At 48.5% G+C, this 21243-nt stretch overlaps 1 protein-coding gene across 7 annotated transcripts in view; it reads left to right on the top strand.

The window, feature by feature from the left end:
- Nucleotides 1-21243, top strand: part of LOC125448645 (disks large homolog 4) — a 324649-nt gene that overhangs the window by 55456 nt on the left and 247950 nt on the right. Inside the window, exon 1 of one of the 7 annotated variants that reach the window (XM_059642670.1) lies at nucleotides 15410-15471. The exons of the other annotated variants lie outside the window; for them this stretch is intronic. Within the exon in view, the coding sequence (XP_059498653.1) occupies nucleotides 15451-15471 (21 nt within the window). The 5' untranslated portion in view covers nucleotides 15410-15450. Of the gene's footprint in view, nucleotides 1-15409; nucleotides 15472-21243 lie in introns of those variants that run through there. 7 annotated transcript variants of the gene reach the window in all.

The following is a 21243-nucleotide window of genomic DNA, read 5'->3' as shown; positions in this document are numbered from 1 at the left end:
TTCCGAAGAGCATGCCTCTGCAGGCCCGCTCGTCACCCTATTCCCGTAACCCTGCATTTCCCATGGCTAACTTACCTAGCCTGCATGTCCCTGGGCACTACGGGACAATTTAGCACGGCCAACCCACCCTAACCCGCACATCCCTGGACACTATGGGACAATTTAGCACGGCCAACCCACCCTAACCCGCACATCCCTGGGCACTACGGGACAATTTAGCACAGCCAATCCACCCTAACCCGCACATCCCTGGGCACTACGGGACAATTTAGCACGGCCAATCCACCCTAACCCGCACATCCCTGGGCACTACGGGACAATTTAGCACGGCCAATCCACCCTAACCCGCACATCCCTGGACACTATGGGACAATTTAGCACGGCCAATCCACCCTAACCTGCACATCCCTGGGCACTAGGGGACAATCTAGCACGGCCAATCCACCCTAACCTGCACATCCCTGGGCGCTATGAGACAATTTAGCACGGCCAATCCACCCTAACCCGCACATCCCTGGGCGCTATGAGACAATTTAGCACGGCCAATCCACCCTAACCCGCACATCCCTGGGCACTACAGGACAATTTAGCACGGCCAATCCACCCTAACCTGCACATCCCTGTGCACTACGGGACAATTTAGCACGGCCAACCCACCCTAACCCACACATCCCTGGACACTACGGGACAATTTAGCACGGCCAATCCACCCTAACCTGCACATCCCTGTGCACTACGGGACAATTTAGCACGGCCAACCCACCCTAACCCACACATCCCTGGACACTACGGGACAATTTAGCACGGCCAATCCACCCTAACCTGCACATCCCTGTGCACTACGGGACAATTTAGCACGGCCAACCCACCCTAACCCACACATCCCTGGACACTACGGGACAATTTAGCACGGCCAATCCACCCTAACCCACACATCCCTGGACACTACGGGACAATTTAGCACGGCCAACCCACCCTAACCCGCACATCCCTGGGCACTATGGGACAATTTAGCACGGCCAATCCACCCTAACCCACACATCCCTGGGTACTACGGGACAATTTAGCACGGCCAATCCACCCTAACCTGCACATCCCTGGGCGCTATGAGACAATTTAGCACGGCCAACGCACCCTAACCCGCACATCCCTGGGCACTATGGGACAATTTAGCACGGCCAATCCACCCTAACCCGCACATCCCTGGGGACTACGGGACAATTTAGCATGGCCAATCCACCCTAACCCGCACATCCCTGGGCACTATGGGACAATTTAGCACGGCCAACCCACCCTAACCTGCACATCCCTGGGCACTACAGGACAATTTAACACGGCCAATCCACCCTAACCCGCACATCCCTGTGCACTACGGGACAATTTAGCACGGCCAATCCACCCTAACCTGCACATCCCTGTGCACTACGGGACAATTTAGCACGGCCAATCCACCCTAACCCACACATCCCTGGGCGCTATGAGACAATTTAGCACGGCCAATCCACCCTAACCTGCACATCCCTGGGCACTATGGGACAATTTAGCACGGCCAATCCACCCTAACCCGCACATCCCTGTGCACTACGGGACAATTTAGCACGGCCAATCCACCCTAACCTGCACATCCCTGGGCACTACGGGACAATTTAGCACGGCCAATCCACCCTAACCCGCACATCCCTGGACACTACGGGACAATTTAGCACGGTCAATCCACCCTAACCTGCACATCCCTGTGCACTACGGGACAATTTAGCACGGCCAATCCACCCTAACCTGCACATCCCTGGGCGCTATGGGACAATTGAGCATGGCCAATCCACCCTAACCCGCACATCCCTGGACACTACGGGACAATTTAGCACGGCCAGTCCACCCTAACCCACACATCCCTGGACGCTACGGGACAATTTAGCACGGCCAACCCACCCTAACCCGCACATCCCTGGGCACTACGAGACAATTTAGCACGGCCAATCCACCCTAACCTGCACATCCCTGGGCACTACGGGACAATTTAGCACGGCCAGTCCACCCTAACCTGCACATCCCTGGGCACTATGGGACAGTTTAGCACGGCCAATCCACCCTAACCCGCACATCCCTGGGCACTATGGGACAATTTAGCACGGCCAATCCACCCTAACCCGCACATCCCTGTGCACTACGGGACAATTTAGCACGGCCAATCCACCCTAACCTGCACATCTCTGGACACTACGGGACAATTTAGCACGGCCAATCCACCCTAACCTGCACATCCCTGGGCACTACGGGACAATTTAGCACGGCCAATCCACCCTAACCTGCACATCCCTGGGCACTACGGGACAATTTAGCACGGACAATCCACCCTAACCGGCACATCCCTGTGCACTATGGGACAATTTAGCACGGCCAATCCACCCTAACCCGCACATCCCTGTGCACTACGGGACAATTTAGCACGGCCAATCCACCCTAACCTGCACATCCCTGGGCACTACGGGACAATTTAGCACGGCCAATCCACCCTAACCCGCACATCCCTGGGCACTACGGGACAATTTAGCACGGCCAATCCACCCTAACCCGCACATCCCTGTGCACTACGGGACAATTTAGCACGGCCAATCCACCCTAACCCGCACATCCCTGTGCACTACGGGACAATTTAGCACGGCCAATCCACCCTAACCTGCACATCCCTGGGCACTACGGGACAATTTAGCACGGCCAATCCACCCTAACCCGCACATCTCTGGGCACTATGGGACAATTTAGCACGGCCAGTCCACCCTTACCTGCACATCCCTGGGCACTATGGGACAATTTAGCACGGCCAATCCACCCTAACCTGCTCATCCCTGGGCACTATGGGACAGTTTAGCACGGCCAATCCACCCTAACCCGCACATCCCTGGGCACTACGGGACAATTTAGCACAGCCAATCCACCCTAACCCGCACATCCCTGGGCACTACGGGACAATTTAGCACGGCAACCCACCCTAACCCGCACATCCCTGGGCACTACGGGACAATTTAGCACAGCCAGTCCACCCTAACCCGCACATCCCTGGACACTATGGGACAATTTAACACGGCCAATCCCACCCTAACCCGCACATCCCTGGGCACTATGGGACAATTTAGCACGGCCAATCCACCCTAACCCGCACATCCCTGGGCACTATGGGACAATTTAGCACGGCCAATCCACCCTAACCCGCACATCCCTGTGCACTACTGGATAATTTAGCACGGCCAATCCACCCTAACCTGCACATCCCTGGGCACTACGGGACAATTTAGCACGGCCAATCCACCCTAACCCGCACATCCCTGGGCACTACGGGACAATTTAGCACGGTCAACCCACCCTAACCCGCACATCCCTGGGCACTATGGGACAATTTAGCACGGCCAATCCACCCTAACCCGCACATCCCTGGACTGTGGGAGGAAACCGGAGCACCTGGAGGAAACCCACCCTGAAACGGGGAGAATGTGCAAACCCCACATAGACAGTCGCCTGAGGGTGGAGTTGAACCCTGGTCCTGGGCGCCATGAGACAGCAGTGCTAACCACTATGTTGCCCTAATTGTTTGAAATATTTTTAAAAAGTTAAACATTTAATTTGTAAATTTTAGATTTCCTTTCTGTCTGAGTTTTTCTCTCTCTCTCTCCCCATTAAAGTTCCGTCCCTTTTTTAAGTCAGCCTTTGCCCCTGATTTGTCATTTGAGTTTAAACCCGCTTCCCATTCACCCTGATCATCTCTTCAGGATTCAGTGTCATCAAATCATTTGCTTTTTGTTTAGTTCCCAGGGGAGCACTTGAGCTGCATTGTAATTGTACTCAGTTTGAACTTTGAGCATCTTCCCGGTAAGGATGAGACATGAGAGCAGGCTACAGTCCGTGGTTTTCCAGAGGTTTTGGTTTTCTAGCGCTTTGGATGTAATGTACCGTGAACCATTCTGAAAGCGCCGAGAGGCCTTCCATTGTTACCATTAATGACCTGAAGTGCACAGATTGATTACTGTCCTCAAATATCAGCTTTATAAATACATAAGAATGAGAGGCTGCATGCAGCCAGCCAGCCAATTTATAACAATTTTACATGCAGATTAATTACATTTTCCCCAATGGTGAGACACAATCTCTTAATTTCCGCATTAAATCTACAAATTCCAATTTTAATTAGTACAAACACCGGCAATTGCGACATGATCCCTGTCCGTGCTGGGTATTTGTGGATTTCATGACTTTGTCACCGGATCCAGCCCGGGGTTAGGTACGGAGTAAAATTCCCTGTACTCTTTTAAACTGAAAGTAAATCCTCCTCGACACTGTCTCCATCGTACACTCCCAGGAGAGGAGTAGAACTGGGCTAGATACAGACTAAAGCTGCCTCTACTCTTTGAAATGGAAAGTAAAGCTACCTCTACACTGTCCCCTATCAAACACTCCCAGGACAGGGACGGCACAGGGTTACATACAGGGTAAAGCTCCCACTACGCTGTCCCGTATCAAGCACTCCCAGGAAAGGGACAGCACGGGGTTAGAGACAGAGTAAAGCTCACTCTACACTGTCCCCTGTCAAACACTCCCAGGACAGGGACAGCACAGGGTTAGATGTAGAGTAAAACTTCCTCTACACTGTCTCCCATCAAACACTTCCAGGACTGGGACAGCACAGGGTTAGATACAGAGTAAAACTCCCTCTACACTGTCTCCCATCAAACACTTCCAGGACAGGGACAGCACGGGGTTAGATACAGAGTAAAACTCCCTCTACACTGTCTCCCATCAAACACTTCCAGGACAGGGACAGCACGGGGTTGGATACAGAGTAAAACTCCCACTACACTGTCTCCCATCAAACACTTCCAGGACAGGGACAGCATGGTGGTTAGTTACAGAGTAAAGCTCCCTCTACACTGTCTCCCATCAAACACTTCCAGGACAGGGACAGCACGGGGTTAGATACAGAGTAAAACTCTCTCTACACTGACTCCCATCAAATACTTCCAGGACAGGGACAGCACGGGGTTGGATACAGAGTAAAACTCCCTCTACACTGTCCCCCATCAAACACTTCCAGGACAGGGACAGCATGGGGCTAGATACAGAGTAAAACTTCCTCTACACTGTCTCACATCAAATACTTCCAGGACAGGAACAGCACGGGGTTAGATACAGAGTAAAACTCCCTCTACACTGTCTCACATCAAATACTTCCAGGACAGGAACAGCACGGGGTTAGATACAGAGTAAAGCTCCCTCTACACTGTCTCCCATCAAACAATTCCAGGACGGGGACAGCACCGGTTTTATACAGAGTAAAACTCCGTCTACACTGTCTCCCATCAAATACTTCCAGGACAGAGACAGCACGGGGTTAGATACAGAGTAAAGCTTCCTGTATACTGTCCTCCATCTTCCCAGGACATGGACAGCACAGGGTTAGATCCACAGTAAAGCTTCATCTTCTTGATATCATCTTTCTTGCTGCTCATTGATGTCACATTGCATTCTCTCTGCCTCCTAATGAAGGTTACATTTCAAGATAAAACATAAACTATCCAGGAAGTTAAATATTGCTTTGGAAATCAGCAGCATACCTGGTGCTGAGTCTGAGCTGCTTTTCGAGGGAGGCAACATGTATCTCTATTTTAATGAACCACGGTTGCTTTAGAAACTGGACCATCTAAGTGATGCGACAGTGAATATTTTAACACTAAATTGAGGCTTTGAGTGAGGGGGTGGAGAGTTGCCGTGAGCAGGGGGCCGTGTTCTCGAAGGATCAGCCATCTACAGATGGCTGAGCTGACTGTGTGTGTGTGTGTGTGTGTGTGTGTGTGTGTGTGTGTGTGTGTGTGTGTGTGTGTGTGTGCGCGCGCATGGGTGTGTGTGTGTAAGTAACCTTTATATTTAATTAACATTCTCCTTGTGTTGGCTGTGGCCAGCAGATGGCAAAATGCCTTCGGGCTCTTACCTCCCTCCCTCAGTACACAGCTCGATCCCAGATTGGATCTGCCCTCCATTGTTTGTACAGTTGTACAGCATGGAAACAGACTCCTCAACCCAAATCATCCATACCTCCCAGGTTTCCTAAACTGAACTAGTCCCAGCTGCCTGCATTTGGCCCATATCCTTCTAAACCTTTCCTATTCATGATTTTTTTAACTCTGTTCATTGGATGTGGATGTCACTGACCAGGCCAGTGTTTATTACCTGTCCGAAATTTGCCCAGAGGGCGATTGAGATCACTTGAGAGTTGCTGTGGGCCTCGAGTCTCATGTAGGCCAGACCAGGTAAGGACAGCAGGTTCCTTCCCTGAAGGATATTAGTGAACTAGATGGGTTTTTGCAACAATCAGTGGTCATTGTTAGACTCTTAATTCCAGTATTTATTTAATTCAAACTACACCATCTGCCATGGTAGGATTTGAACCCAGTACTCTAGAACGTTACTTGGGTCTCTGAATATACAGTCTAGCACGAATACCATTCTGCTATCACCTCCCGTAATGTGCCTGTCCAAATGCCCTTTAAATATTGTAATTGTACCCTCCTCTACCACTTCCTCTGGCAGCTCATTCCAGACACACAGCACCGTCTGCATGATAAAACTGCCCCTCAGGTCCCTTATCAATCTTACCCCTCTCATCTTAAACCCTTTAGTTTTTGACTCCCCTACACTGTGAAAAAGACCTCGGCTATTCACCCTCTCTGTCCATGCCCCCCATGATTTTATAAACCTGTATACGATCACCCTCTCAGCCTCGTATGCTCCAGTGGAAAAAGTCCCAGCCTCTCCTTAAGACTCAAATCCTTCAGCCCCAGTAACGTCCTGGTAAGTCTTTTTTTGTACTCTTTCCAGGGTTGTGGGTAATTCGCCACAAATTAACATTTAAATCAGCTACTTATTTAAAAAGTCTCTCAATCAAGTACTGAAACAATAATTCAAACTGTATTTAATGGAGCAACTAAATATTAGACCCCTCGATTAAGCCTGCGACCCAAGTTAGCTGTTACCTGATTAATGGTGAAATCTGGCCAGGACTGCAACCAACAGTGTCTGGAAGTTATAGAATCATTGTCATAGTGTCATTCAGCATGGAAACAGACCCTTCAGTCCTGAATACACTTGGCCCCATTTACCTTCAAATACTTCCTACTCATATGCTTATCTAAATGTCTTTTAAATGTTGTAACTGTACCGGCGTCCACCCCTTCCTCTGGAAGTTCATTCCACACACAAACTAAACTCTGTCTAAAGCAAAATGTTGCCCCCATGTCTTTGTTAAACCTGCGTCCTCTCACCTTAAAAATATGCCCGCTTGTCTTGAAATCCCCCATCCTAAGGGAAAGACATTTGCCATTCACCTTCTCTACGCTCCTCACGATCTTATGAGCCTCTATAAGGTTATCCCTCACTGTCCTATGTGCCTATTCCAGCCTATCCAGCCTCACTTTGTAAGTCAAACCCTCCATACCCGGCCACATCCTGGAAATCTCTTCTGAATCCTCTTCAGCTTACTAATATCATTCCTGTAACAGGGAGACCAGAACGGGGCACAATACTCAAGTTTCAAGTTTACAATTTTCTGCACTGTTGTTCTTCAAAGTTCTATCAATGTGGAGTTCTGGTTTTTGAGTCTTAAACAGATTTTCATTCTTCAGTCCATAATCTTATCATTGATGATATTCTAAAAGCCCTTTATTCAAATTACTGCAGTTGGTTTCCTTATCAAAAATAATTTCCTTGTTTGTTCTTACTTTTGGCATTGGCTGTGTGCTCGAAGACACAGCTTTCCTGTGATTAACTCCTTCAGTACTTCTGTCAGGCAGTTGTTATCCTTGTGGCATAAAGCACCCAGTTTTTTGAGCAGGTGACAAAGCAGTTCTATCTGTAGCCTCTACTCCCAGTTGTAGCTAATTGCTTCAAATTCCTGTATAGGTTTCTCTTTGTCTTTAATAGTTTATTCCAGACACAGTTATTGCTGCTTCTTTCGAGTAAATGACAGTTCATCTTTGTTGATTCATTCAATCCCTGAACAGTTATTAAGTTCTGAAGTCTATAATATCACACCAGTTTAATAACATCCTTCCTGTAGCAGTGCAACCAGAATTGTATGCAGCACTCCAAATGTGGCCTTACCAATGTCTTGTACAGTTGTAATAAGATGCTCTGACTTGCTTGTCCTTTTGTTTTTCTCAAACCATTGGCGTGCGAAGGAACGCACTGCCGGTGGATGTTCTTCAGCGACCCCAGTGTTTGTGGGTGGTTGGGGAGGAGGTGACTGGGAATGTGATGGCAGAAACAATGTGTGAGGGCGGTGTTGGAGTTGTGGAGGGAACAGGAATGCTGTCGCTGACCGAGCATGAAGAGTGTATCAGGGTTTCTCCTCCTCACCTCTTGTAGCCGCGAAATCGGCGGGGAGATGTGAGTTTCTCCCGCGCCTCTGGGGACATCTCAGGGTGCTTGTAGTTACTGAGACTGCAAGCCCCTGTCTGTTGGGGTGTGAGGGGGAAGCGCTGCTGTCGGCTCCATGACCATGATGATGACAAGAGAAGCCATTTTGAGTGCTATAGGCAATGCTGTAAGTAGTGGGCCCCGAGAATGACTCCCCTTGTGTTCTCTCTTTGCTGTCATGTCTGTATGGTCTCCTCACTGGTCCTGAGAGGTGAGGCAGGCCATTATGTTTCAGAAACAGCAGCCATTAGCTCCACCCGCATTCTCACACAGTTTTCAAGCAAATTACATTGAAATTTGCTCTGCGATAAATTTGCTGTAAATCTGCTCCGGTTCTCTCAGGAGCTGAGTTGGAGCAATCGCCATGTTAGTATCAGTCAACAACACTCCTGGTAAAATTGCACCTTTGCTTTCAAATTCACAGCCAAGTCCTGTCAGTATCTTTTGAGCTTTTAAACTGACTGCCGAGCAGTGGAATTAAATGTTAGGTCTTGGCACTCATTGTGAGCTCTCGGTACTATGTTTGAACTCTGACAGTCAGTCAGCATGGTTCCGGGGGCCAAGGCCACAAGGTTAGGTTGGAGAAACTGGGCTTGTTCAACTCGGAGGAAAGGAGACTCAAGGTAACTGCGATGGAGTGTGCAAGATTATGTCAGGTTCAGGTAAGGTAATGGGAAGAAAGCTGCTCCCATTCATCAATGCTGCAAGGACAAATGGATGGGGGCATTATGTGGAAGAGCTGCTTTTATGCAGCAAAGCATTGTGCACATTGGTACTAGTGACATCAAGTGGAAAGAGAGTTGAGGTCCTGAAGGCAGATTTCAGGGAGTGCTTTTAATTCACTGTTGGGACATAGAAGTCACTGGCTGGGCCCAGCATTTATTGTCCGTCCCTAGTTGCCCCCTTTGGGAAGGTGGGGGGGTGAGCTGCCTTCCTGAACCGCTCCAGTCCTTGTGCTATGGGTTGACCCACAGTGTCCCTTAGGGAGGGAGTTCAAGGATATTTACCCAGCGACACTGAAGGAACAGCGATGTATTTCCAAGTCCGGATGGTGTGGGTTTTTGAGGGGAACTTGCGTGCATTCCGTGTTTCTGCTGCTCTTGTCCTTCTGGATGAAGTGGTCTTGTGTTGGGAAGGTGATAACCCAGTGTGGAGCCGGAGGAACACAGCAGGTCAGGCAGGATCAGAGGAGCAGGAAAGCTGATGTTTCAGGTTGGGACCCTTCTTCAGAAATGGGGAGGGGAGCTCAGAAATAAGCTCATTTGTTTTTGAGCTCCCCTCTCCCTCCTCATTTCTGAAGATGGGTCCTGACCCGAAACATCAGCTTTCCTGCTCCTCTGATCCTGCCTGACCTGCTGTGTTCCTCCAGCTCCACACTGTGTTGTCTTTGACTCCAGCATCTGCATTTCTTGCTATCTCTGTCGGTTTGGAAGGTGCTGCCTGAGAATCTTTGGTGAATCTCTGCAATGCATTTTGTAGATAGTACATGCTGCTGCTACTGAGCATTGGTGCTGGTGGAAGGGATGTTTGTGGATGTGGTGCCAATCAAGTGGGGGCTGCTTTGTCCTGGATGGTGTCGAGCTTCTTGAGTGTTCTTGGATCTATCCCCATCCAGGGCAAGTGGGGAGTATTCCATCACCCTCCTGCCTTGTGCCTTGTTGATGGTGGGACAGGCTTTGGGGGCGTCGGGGTGGGGGGGGTGGGGAGTTACCCGCTGCAGGATCTGACCTGATGTTGCAGCCATTGTAGTTATATAGTTAGTCCAGTTCAGTTTCTGGTCAATGGTAACCCCCAGGATGTTGATGGTGGGAGATTCGGTGATGGTAACGCCATTGAATGTCAAGGTGCATTGATCAGATTATCTCTTATTGGAGACGGTCATTGCCTGGGAGTTTTGTGGTGAAGTGTTAGTTACCATTTGTCAGCCCAAGCCTGGATAATGTCCAGACCTTGTTGCATTTGGACATGGACTGCCTCAGCATCTGAGGAGTCATGAATGGCGCTGAATGTTGTACAGTTATTGGCAAACATCCCCACCTTACGATGGAGGGAAGGTCTTTGATGAAGGAGCTGAAGATGGGTCGAGGATACTACCTTGAGGAATTTCTACAGAGGAGCTGAGATGACTGACCTCCAACAACCATAATGTTCTTCCCGAGTGCCAGGTACATCTCCAACCAGTGGAGAGTTTTTCCCATGATTCTAGTTTTGCTGGACCTCCAGGAAGCAAAACGAAAAGCAGGATCTCAAGATCATTATTCTCAGAATTACTCCTAGCACCGGTGGCCTTGAGAGAGGAGGATCCACCGATTGTACAGCTGGCTGGAGAACTGATGTAGAAGGAAAGGTGTCAGATTTCTGACCAACTGGGGCAGATGGGACCTGTACAAGATGGGCAAGGGACACTTTAACTGGACTGGGACTAGTATCCTTATAGAGAGATTTGCTAGTGCCGTTGGGCTAGGTTTAAACTAACATGTCAGCTCAATAGGAACCTGGGGGCAGCCCACATTGGAAGGAAGTGAAATTGGTGACAGGAAGTTGAAAAGATGTGAGGGAGTCTGGAAGGTACAAGATACAAAGCTGAAAGCGGAATTATGTCAAAGGAAGGACAAAGTTAAGGGCACTGTACTTGATTATGTGCAGCATTAATAACCAGTCAATGTTTTAAAGACAAGACAATGGTCATTACAGAAACATGGGCATGGTGACCAGGACTGGGATATGAAAATCAAGGATATTTGACATTTGAGCAACATAGATGAGAAGGAAAAGGAGGTGGCAATGTACTGGTAATAAAGGATGGATTCAATGCATTGATAAGGAAAGATATCAGATGAGTAGCAGAATGTAAGCAATCTGTTTAGATGGAGCTAAGCCGCAGCAAGGGGTTGAAATTATTTATGTTGGGTACCAAATAATCATGGTTGTGTGGACTATGGTATTAGTTAAGATATGAAAGGAAGATTAGCATGGGCGACTTCGATTTGCATATAGACTGGTGAACCAACTGAGCATGTAAGCTGTGGGGGAAGAGTTTTTGGATTGTGTTCGGGATGGTTTTCTAGAGCCAACTTGTGGACATGCTGTTTTAGATCTGGCATTATGTAATGAAAAAGGACTAATTAATAATCTTGCTTAGAAAGAACCTTTAGGGGTGAATGATCATAATGTGATTTTGTTTGAAAGTGAGGTGGTTCAATCTGAAGTCACAGAGGTCTATAGCATTGAAACTTCAGCTCAACTTGTCCACACTGCCCAGGTTTCACAATTTAAATTAGTCCTATTTGCCTGCTTTTGGTCCATCCAAACAGATTGCTTACATTATCCTTCCGTTCTAATATCCTTCCCTACCAATGTACTGATCCCATCCTTTATTACTAGTACACATCCCTCCATACCTACACCATCCATCTACCTGTCTAAATGTTTCTTCAATGACAAAATTGTATTTATCTCTAGCACTATGTTCTAGGCACTGATCACACTCTGAGTGACAAAATTTCCCCTCTGGACCCTCTTGTATATCTCCCCTCTCACCTCAAACCTATACCCTCTAGTTTTAGTCTCCCCTACTATGGGGAGGAGCTGTTAGCTATTTCATAGAATGCCGATTGCGTGGAAACAGGTCCTTCGGCCCAACAAGTCCACACCAACACAAAGAGCATCCCGCCCAGATCTATCCCCCTAATCTACACATTCCTGGACACTATGGGGCAATTTAGCATGGCCAATCCACCCTAACCTGCACATCTTTGGACTGTGGGAGGAAACCGGAGCACCCGGAGCAAACCCATGCAGACACGGGGAGAATGTGCAAACTCCACACAGCAAGTCGCCCGAGGGTGGGATCGAACCTGAGTCCCTGGCACTGTAAGGCAGCAGAGCTAACCACTGAGCCACCGTGCTGCCTGCAAAGCTATCTACCTTATCTATCTCTCTCATGATTTTATAGACCTTTATACAATCACCTCTCAGTCTCCTATGCTCCAGGGATAAAAATCTCAGCCTATGCAGCGTCTCCTTATAACTCAAACATTCCATTCTGGGTAGCATCCCATAAATCTTTTCTGCACTGTTTCTAGTTCAATAATTTCCTTTCTATATGAAGGTGAGTAGAACTACACGCAGTGCTCTAAAATTGGTCTGTCCAACATCTTGTACAATTGCATTTGAATAAGGGAACTTCTAAGCACTGGTTGGCTGAGGTGGATTGGGAAAGTACATTGAAAGCTAGCCTGCACAGGCAATGGATAGCCCTTAAGAACTAGAACATCATTTATAGCATCTATACATGCCTTCATGGTGAGACATTCAAACAAGGTCAATTGCAGCTAACAAAGGAATAGAGAGGACCAAGAAATTGGTAAGGAAAAGAAGAATAGAATGTAAACATGATCTAGGAGAAAAAGGACTTAAGAATTAACAACCAAAGTTCCCTTATACAAGAAGGAATCTTTTGGCTCAAATGAATGTCGGTCGATTCCAGGCGGATTCAGGGAAATGTATAAAGGGGAATAGAGAAATGGCAGAGAAGCTAAATGATCACATCATGTCTGTTTTCACTGAGGAAGACAACGGAGATCCAAGGGAGAATAAGGATTTTTATTTATGCGCAGGAGGTAGGTGTCGCTGGCAAGGCCAGCATTTGTTGCCCCTTGAGAAGGTAGGGGTGAGCTGCCTTCTTGATCCATTGCAGTTCTCTTGCTGTGGGTTGACCCACAGTGTCCCTTAGGGAAGGAGTTCCAGCATTTTACCCCAACGACAGTGAAGGGACGGCGATATATTTCCAAGTCAGGGTGGGTGAGTGGCTTGGAGGGGAACGTGCAGTGGGGTGGTGTTCCCATGCATCTCCTGCCCCTGTCCTTCTGGATAGAAGTAGTTGTGGGTTTGGAAGGTGCTGCCTGAGGGTCTTTGGTGAATTTCTGCAGAGCATCTTGTAGATGGTACACACTGCTGTGACTGACTGTCGGTGTTGAGGAAGAGTTATACCTGAAAGGTTGACTGCTCCTTTCCTGCAGATGCTGCCTGGCTTTCTGTGTTCTTCCAGCCTCCAGTTTGACACTCCTGACTTTTGCCTTATTGATGGTGGACAGTCTTCGGGGAGCCTTTTTAAGAAGGGTTGCAGGGATAATCCATGTAATTATCGACCGATGAGCCTGACGTCAGTGGTAGGGAAGCTGCTGGAGAAGAGACTGAGGGATAGGATCTCTTCCCATTTGGAAGAAAATGGGCTTATCAGTGATAGGCAACATGGTTTTGTGCAGGGAAGGTCAAGTCTTACCAACTTAATAGAATTCTTTGAGGACGTGACAAAGTTGATTGATGAGGGAAAGGGTGTAGATGTCATATACATGGACTTCAGTAAGGCGTTTGATAAGGTTCCCCATGGCATGCTGATGGAGAAAGTGAAGTCACATGGGGTCCAGGGTGCGCTAGCTAGATGGAGAAAAAAACTGGCTGGGCAACAGGAGACAGGGAGTAGTAGTGGAGGGGGGTTTCTCAAATTGGAGACCTGTGACCAGTGGTGTTCCACAGGGATCTGTGCTGGGACCACAGTTGTTTGTGATATACGTAAATGATCTGGAGGAAGGTACAGGTGGTCTGATTAGTAAGTTTGCAGATGACACTAACAGTAGTGGAGTAGCAGATAGTGAAGGGGACTGTCGGAGAATGCATCAGAATATAGATAGACTGGAGGGTTGGGCAGATAAATGGCAGATGGAGTTCAATCCGGGCAAATGCAAGGTGATGCATTTTGGAAGATCCAATTCAAGAGTGAACTATACAGTAAATGGAAAAGTCCTAGGGAAAATTGATGAACAGAGAGATCTGGGTGTTCAGGTCCATTGTTCCCTGAAGGTGACAACGCAGGTCAATAGGGTGGTCAAGAAGGCATACGGCATGCTTTCCTTCATTGGGCGGGGTATTGAGTACAAGAGTTGGCAGGTCATGTTGCAGATGTATAGGACTTTGGTTCAGCCACATTTGGAGAACTGTGTACAGTTCTGGTCGCCACATTACCAAAAGGATGTGGATGCTTTGGAGAGGGTGCAGAGGAGGTTCACCAGGCTGTTGCCTGGTATGGAGGGCACTAGCTATGAAGAGAGGTTGAGTAAATTAGGATTATTTTCATTAGAAAGACGGAGATCGAGGGGGGACCTGATTGAGGTCTACAAAATCATGAGGGGTATAGACAAGGTGGATAGCAAGGAGCTTTTTCCCAGAGTGGGGGATTCAATTATTAGGGGTCATGAGTTGCAAGGTGAGAGGAGGAAGGTTTAGGAGAGATATGGGTGGAAAGTTCTTTACACAGAGGGTTGTGGGTGCCTGGAACCAGCAGAGGTGGTAGATACAGACACGATAGCGTCTTTCAAGATGTATCTGGACAGGTACATGGATGGGCAGGGAGCAAAGGGATACAGACCCTTAGAAAATAGATGACAGGTTTAGACAGAGGATCCCGACTGGCGCGGGCTTTGAGGGCCGAAGGGCCTGTTCCCGTGCTGTAATTTTCTTTGTTCTTTGTTCTTGTTCTTTGAGTCTGGAGGTGAGTTACTCGCTGCAGTAAGCCTAGCTTTTGACCTGTTCTTGTAGCCACTATGCTTATGTGATGAGTTTCTGTCGATGGTAATCCCCAGAATGTTGATAGTGGGGGATTCAGTGATGGCAACACCATTGAATGCCAAGGGGTGGTGGTTAGATTGTCCACTGTTGGTGATGGTCATAGCCTGCCATTTGTGTGATGCAAATGTTACTTGTCACTTGCCAGCAGGGGCCTGGAGATTGTCCAGATCTTGTGCATTTGAACATGGTCTGCTTCAGTATCTGAGGAGTCACGCATGGAGCTGAACATTGTGTAATAATTGGTGAACATCCCCACTTCCGAACTTATGATGGAGGGAAGGTCATTGATGAAGCAGCTGAAGATGGTTGGGTCTAGGACACTGCCCTGAGGAGCTCCTGCAGAGATATCCTGGAGCTGAGACCATGACCATCTTCCTGTGCCAGGTATGACTGTAACCGCTGGAGAGTTTGACCCCTGTCACACATTGAGTTTAGTTTTGCTGGGGCTCCTTCATGCCACACCATGTTGAAGGAAATGAGCCTGAGTAAGAAGGTTGTGCTGGAAATGAATGGGTTGAAATTCCTGGGGGTTGTTTTCCATTACAGGGTGTTGAAGGAGGTGGCTGTAAAGCTAGTTGGTGTATTGGCAATTACTTTCCATAATTCTGGAAATTATTCCTGCAGATTGGAAGGTATCAAGTGTCATTGCATTATTTAAGAATGGAATGAGAGGGAGCCACTGACTATTTAGCCTTACGTCAGAAGTAAAGAAAATGCTAGAATCTATTACAAAGGATGGAATAAGTAGACACCTGGTGGATAGTGATCTGATTGGGCAAAGTCAGCATGGATTTATAAATGGGAATCCGCGTTTGACAAACGTAGCCATACAGCACGGATACAGACTCTTTGGTCCAACCCTGTGCCGAGCAGACATCCTAATCTGACTTATTCCCATTTGCCAGCATTTGGCCCATATCCCTGTAAACCCCTTCCTATCCATGTCCCCATCCAGATGCCTTTTAAATGCTGTAACTGTACCAGCCCCCACCACTTCCTCTGGAAGCTCATTCCATACACACACCACCCTCTGTGTGAAAAAGTTACCCCTCAGGTCCCTTTTAAATCTTGCCCCCTCACCTGAAACCCATGCCCTGTAGCTTTGGACTCCCCCCACCCTGGGGAAATGCTCTTGCCTATTCATGCCCCTTTCTATGCCCCCTCACGATTTTTTAACCTCAGACAGTGGGTGGGTGTGGTATACTTAAATTTTCATGAGAAATTCAATAAAGGCACCACAGGAGACTGGTTAGAAAAATGAAATTACATGGCATAGGAGTTAATGTACTGGCAGGGATTAATGATTGCTTTCTGTCTGTTAGCCAGAGAGTAAGAATAAATTGGGCATTCTCAGGTTAGCAGGTTGAGGCTATCTATCCTCACTGATTGTGGTCTGTGGATCAGGAAGCTGCAGATCCAGTTACAGAGGGAAGAGCCGAGACCTAGGTTTCGGAGTTTTGAGGTAACACAGTGTGGAGCTGGAGGAACACAGCAGGCCAGGCAGCATCAGAGGAGCTGGAAAGCTGACGTTTCACATCAGAAAGAAGGGTCCCGACCCGAAACGTCAATTTTCCTGCACTTCTGATGCTGCCTGGCCTGCTATGTTCCTCCAGCTCCACGCTGCATTATCTCTGACTCCAGCACCGGCAATTCTTATGATCTCTCAGAGTTTTGAGATTAGTTTTTTTGGGATCATAGTGTTGAAAGCGGAGCCGTAGTCAAAAGTAGGAACCTGACTTGGGTCTCCTTGTTATCCAGATGTTCCAGATATGACTAATTCTGTCTAAGCGCCCTGTCATTTGCATCTCCTTGTTTGCTGTGATCAGCCTGTTCTGCTCACAAAACAAAACTTTTCACTGTACTTAGGCACATGTGACAACAATAAATAAAGTCAAATCAAGTGAACTAGTGGGATACTGCAAGAATCAGTACCCAGCCCTGAGCTGTTCACTATTGATTATAAAGCTTTCTTCAATTATACAGGAGCTTGATTCGACCCCACCTGGAGGTACTATGTTTAGTTTTGGTCTCCTTCTGTCAGAAGAGATATTATCGTTGCAGAGGGAGGGAGCCTTGACCCTGGGATGGTGGGACTGTCCCATCAGACAAACTGGCCCGGTATTCTCTTGGGTTTCACAGAATGAGAGGTGGTCTCACTGAAACCGACAAAATAATGAAAGGGATGGACAGGTCAGCTGTTTCCCTGGGTCAGACAGCGCAGAGCCAGGCAGCACCGCCTCAAAATAAAGGAATGTCACTGTGGTCCGAGATGAGGAGAAATCTTTTTACTCTGAGGATTGTGAACTTTGGGAATTCTCTCCCACGGAGAGCTGTGGGAGCTCGCTCTTTGTGTACATCTAAGATCTGATAACTGTTGGTGTTCAGGGTCATGGAGATGGGGTGGGGGATAGGCATTAAAAGTGTTCAGGCAGCCATGATTGTATTGAGTGGCAGGGTGGGCTCAATGAGCTGACTGGCCTACTCCTGTTCCAATGTTCCAAGTGCTAATGAAGAGGAACTTGCTGCCTATGAAGCTAGAGGAATTGGAAACATGCCTGATTTGTAAAGGAAATTGGACTGACACTTGAGGAAAAACAACTTGCGGAATGAAGAGAAAGTAGGTGGGGGGATAGGACTGACTGGATTGCTGTGCATAGGGCTGGCCTGGATTCCATAGGCTGAGTGGCCTTCTGTTCTATAATGACTCTGTAACTTAAATCACAATCTTGTTCCCACTCACACGCCCACCTTGCAAAAAAAAATGAGCAAATGACTGTAAAAGCTATTTCTGTAAAAGGTCCTGACTCAGTCTTGAACCTGCAACTTATGCTGGAAAGGCCTGGTGTGTAGAGAGATTACATAGTGGCTGAGGTGGGGTATGGCGGGGAAGAGTGTACATGGGGCTGTGGAGGGGGCTTAAATGGGTGGGGAGAGCCAGTGATTCGGGGGACAGTGTGGGGGCTGTGAGAGGGGGATTAAATAGGTGGGTAGAGTCAGTGATTGAGGGGGAGAGTGAATATTGGGCTGTGGGAGGGGGTTTAATTGGGTAGGTAGTCAGTGATGGGGGGGAGAGTGTACATGGGGGGGTGGAGTATTAAATAGGTGGGTAAGCAGTGATGGGGGGGATGAGTGTATATTGGGCTGTGGGAGCGGGATTAAATGGGTGGGTAGAGTCAGTGATGGGGGGGAGAGTGTACATGAGGCTGTGGGAGGGAGTTTAAATGGGTGGGTAGAGTCAGTGATGGGGGGGAGAGTGTACATGAGGCTGTGGGAGAGTGATTAAATGGGGGGGTAGAGGCAGTGATGGGGGCTGAGTGTACATGAGGCTGTGGGAGGGGGTTTAAATGGATGGGTAGAGGCAGTGATGGGGGGGTGAGTGTACATGAGGCTGTGGGAGAGTGATTAAATGGGGGGGTAGAGGCAGTGATGGGGGCTGAGTGTACATGAGGCTGTGGGAGGGGGTTTAAATGGATGGGTAGAGGCAGCGATGGGGGGGTGAGTGTACATGAGGCTGTGGGAGGGAGTTTAAATGGGTGGGTAGAGTCAGTGATGGGGGGGAGAGTGTACATGAGGCTGTGGGAGGGGGTTTAAATGGATGGGTAGAGGCAGTGATGGGGGGGTGAGTGTACATGAGGCTGTGGGAGGGGGTTTAAATGGATGGGTAGAGTCAGTGATGGGGGGGAGAGTGTACATGAGGCTGTGGGAGGGGGTTTAAATGGATGGGTAGAGGCAGTGATGGGGGGGTGAGTGTACATGGGTCTGTGGGAGGGGGTTTAATAGGTGAGTGCAGTCAGTAATGGGGAGCTGGAGAGTGTACATGAGGCTGTGGGAGAGAAACTAATGGATGGACTTAGCTCATTCCAATGTGTCCCCATGTTTTCTCAAAAAGGCATTGTACCTAACTGCTGAGACAAATTATTTTGGCACGTACAGTCCTGACATGTAGCAGGGCCCAATGACTGTGCCACCGTCTGTTGTGACAGACCTGTGTTGACACAAGTCTAGCCTTTCCTTCTGCTCTTTGCATTGTAAGGCTGCTATTTGTATGGCACCTTCCTGGCAGCATTGAAAGAGAGAGCACCATCGAACTGTTCCCACCCCCACCGTCATCTAATTGTCTAATTGTTGACAGTCCATTTGAGGCTGAATCAATCTGGCTGGTGAACCTGCAACAGGAGCGACTACTTTCAGTTGTGGTGAGTTGGTGAGAGGAGCCACTCAACCTGGGCTCAAACCCAAGCTTGAAGAGCCAATGAGCCACTAAAGTGAAGGCTTTAATAATCATGAGAGAGAGCTGAAAATATTCTGAGGCCTCAACATTGATGGTTCATACAACGCTGGATCCAAGACTGGAGATGGTGCCAGGGAGAGTGTCAAGGTCGAAGGTTTGTTCTGGATTGTCTACATTACTTTAACAAACAGGGAACATGCAACTGGCATTAAACGGGAAGGTAGTGCCCAGGAGAGGTTACAATTTTCAGACCTAGGCTGCTGATACTCTACCTGCTCCCCGATTCCCTGTCATGTGGGAGATATCGTGTGAGAATCATGCAGGTTGGTGTCAAACAGCTATTTAGCTGTGGAAAGCAGGAGTAGACCAAAGACCCTCAGGCAGCACCTTCCAAACCCACGACCACTTCCATCCAGAAGGACAAGGGGCAGCAGGTACATGGGAACATCACCCTCCTGCACGTTCCCCTCCGAGCCCCTCCCCATCCTGACTTGGAAATGTATCCCCCGTTCCTTCAGTGTTGGGTCAGAATCCTGCAAATCCCTCGCTAAGAGAACCCACAGCACACGGACTGCAGGGGTTCAAGAAGGCAGCTCACCCCCACTTTCTCAAGGTGGGGTGCAACGAGAGATGGGGCAATAAATGCTGGGCCCAGCCAGTCACTCCCACATTCCACAAATGAATCATTAAAACAGGAAGCAGCCGAGACAAATCCATCAATATTGAATGTCCTCACACAGGATTACATTGGTCAGGAGGCCTGAGGACAAGCCCAGAGGTATGTTCTAACATTTCTGAACGCGCTGCTTAGAATGTACCTGCCCATCTGGGACTTGTTACCTGCAGTCACAAGCTGGACAGGGGCAGCCTCATCTCCTCTCCATGGTTGGCAAAAAAAAAGGAAAGTCTCTGCATTTCTGCAGCACCACTCACATCCTCCTGGCAGCCCTGAAAGTGTATCATAGACAGTGAAACGTGGTCACCATTGTCTTTGAGGAAAACACAGCAGCGGGATGGGATGCAGCAAGATCCCACAGGTGGCAATCTGAGAACAACCCAAATTGATGTGTTATCATTGCTGCTTGTGAGATGAATGCTGGCCAGTGCGCTGAGGGGAATTCCCTTCCCTTTTAGACCGCGCTGATTGACCAGGTAGGGACTGGGTTTTGCATGTCAAATGCCAAGCGATGCTGTCGGTAGTGCACCTCCCCCTCGGTACGACACTGTTCTGTCAGGCTGGGTGATGGTGCTGGTGTGGACGCAATGAGCTACCCACTGTGTCAGTGGCCCTGAGGGGAGGGTTCAGTGTCAAGGCTGGTGAGGGGCAATGCTGAGAACGTGAGCTGTGACATACCAGTGATTCACAGGATTTTGAATAGAGTGCTGTGTCTGAAAGCTGGGAGCTGTGGCCCTAACATTGACAAAGAGGGTTTCCTGTATTGAGGACCAGCGATGGTTCTGATTGGATCACCGTGGATCTGGAAATACGGTCGGTCAATTACAGACCTCTTTCAGCTTCCAGCTGTGACCGGAGTTCCTGCAAATCCCCGATGAAAGAACAGGGCCTGTCTGTGTAACGGTTGTAAATGGGCAGAGTTTTCAACAAATAAATCTCCTCCACTCTTTGCACACACTCCCAGGACAGGAATAGCACACAGTTAGATACAGAGTAATGCTCCATTTACAGTTTTAAACTGATAGTAAAGCTTTCTCTACACTATCCCCATCTAAACCTGTCACGACAGAGACAGCACAGGGTTTGGTACAGAGTAAACCTTATCTACTCTTTTAAACTCAAAGATTTCTTAACACTGGCCCCTTCAAACACTCTCAGGGCAGGTACAGCACAGGATTCAAATACAGTGCCCACTCCCTCAGCACTGACCCTCCGACAGTGCCCGCTCCCTCAGCACTGACCCTCCGAC

This window comes from Stegostoma tigrinum, chromosome 45 (genome assembly GCF_030684315.1).
Source record: "Stegostoma tigrinum isolate sSteTig4 chromosome 45, sSteTig4.hap1, whole genome shotgun sequence".
NCBI lineage: Eukaryota > Metazoa > Chordata > Chondrichthyes > Orectolobiformes > Stegostomatidae > Stegostoma > Stegostoma tigrinum.
This window is presented reverse-complemented; position numbering and strand designations above follow the sequence as displayed.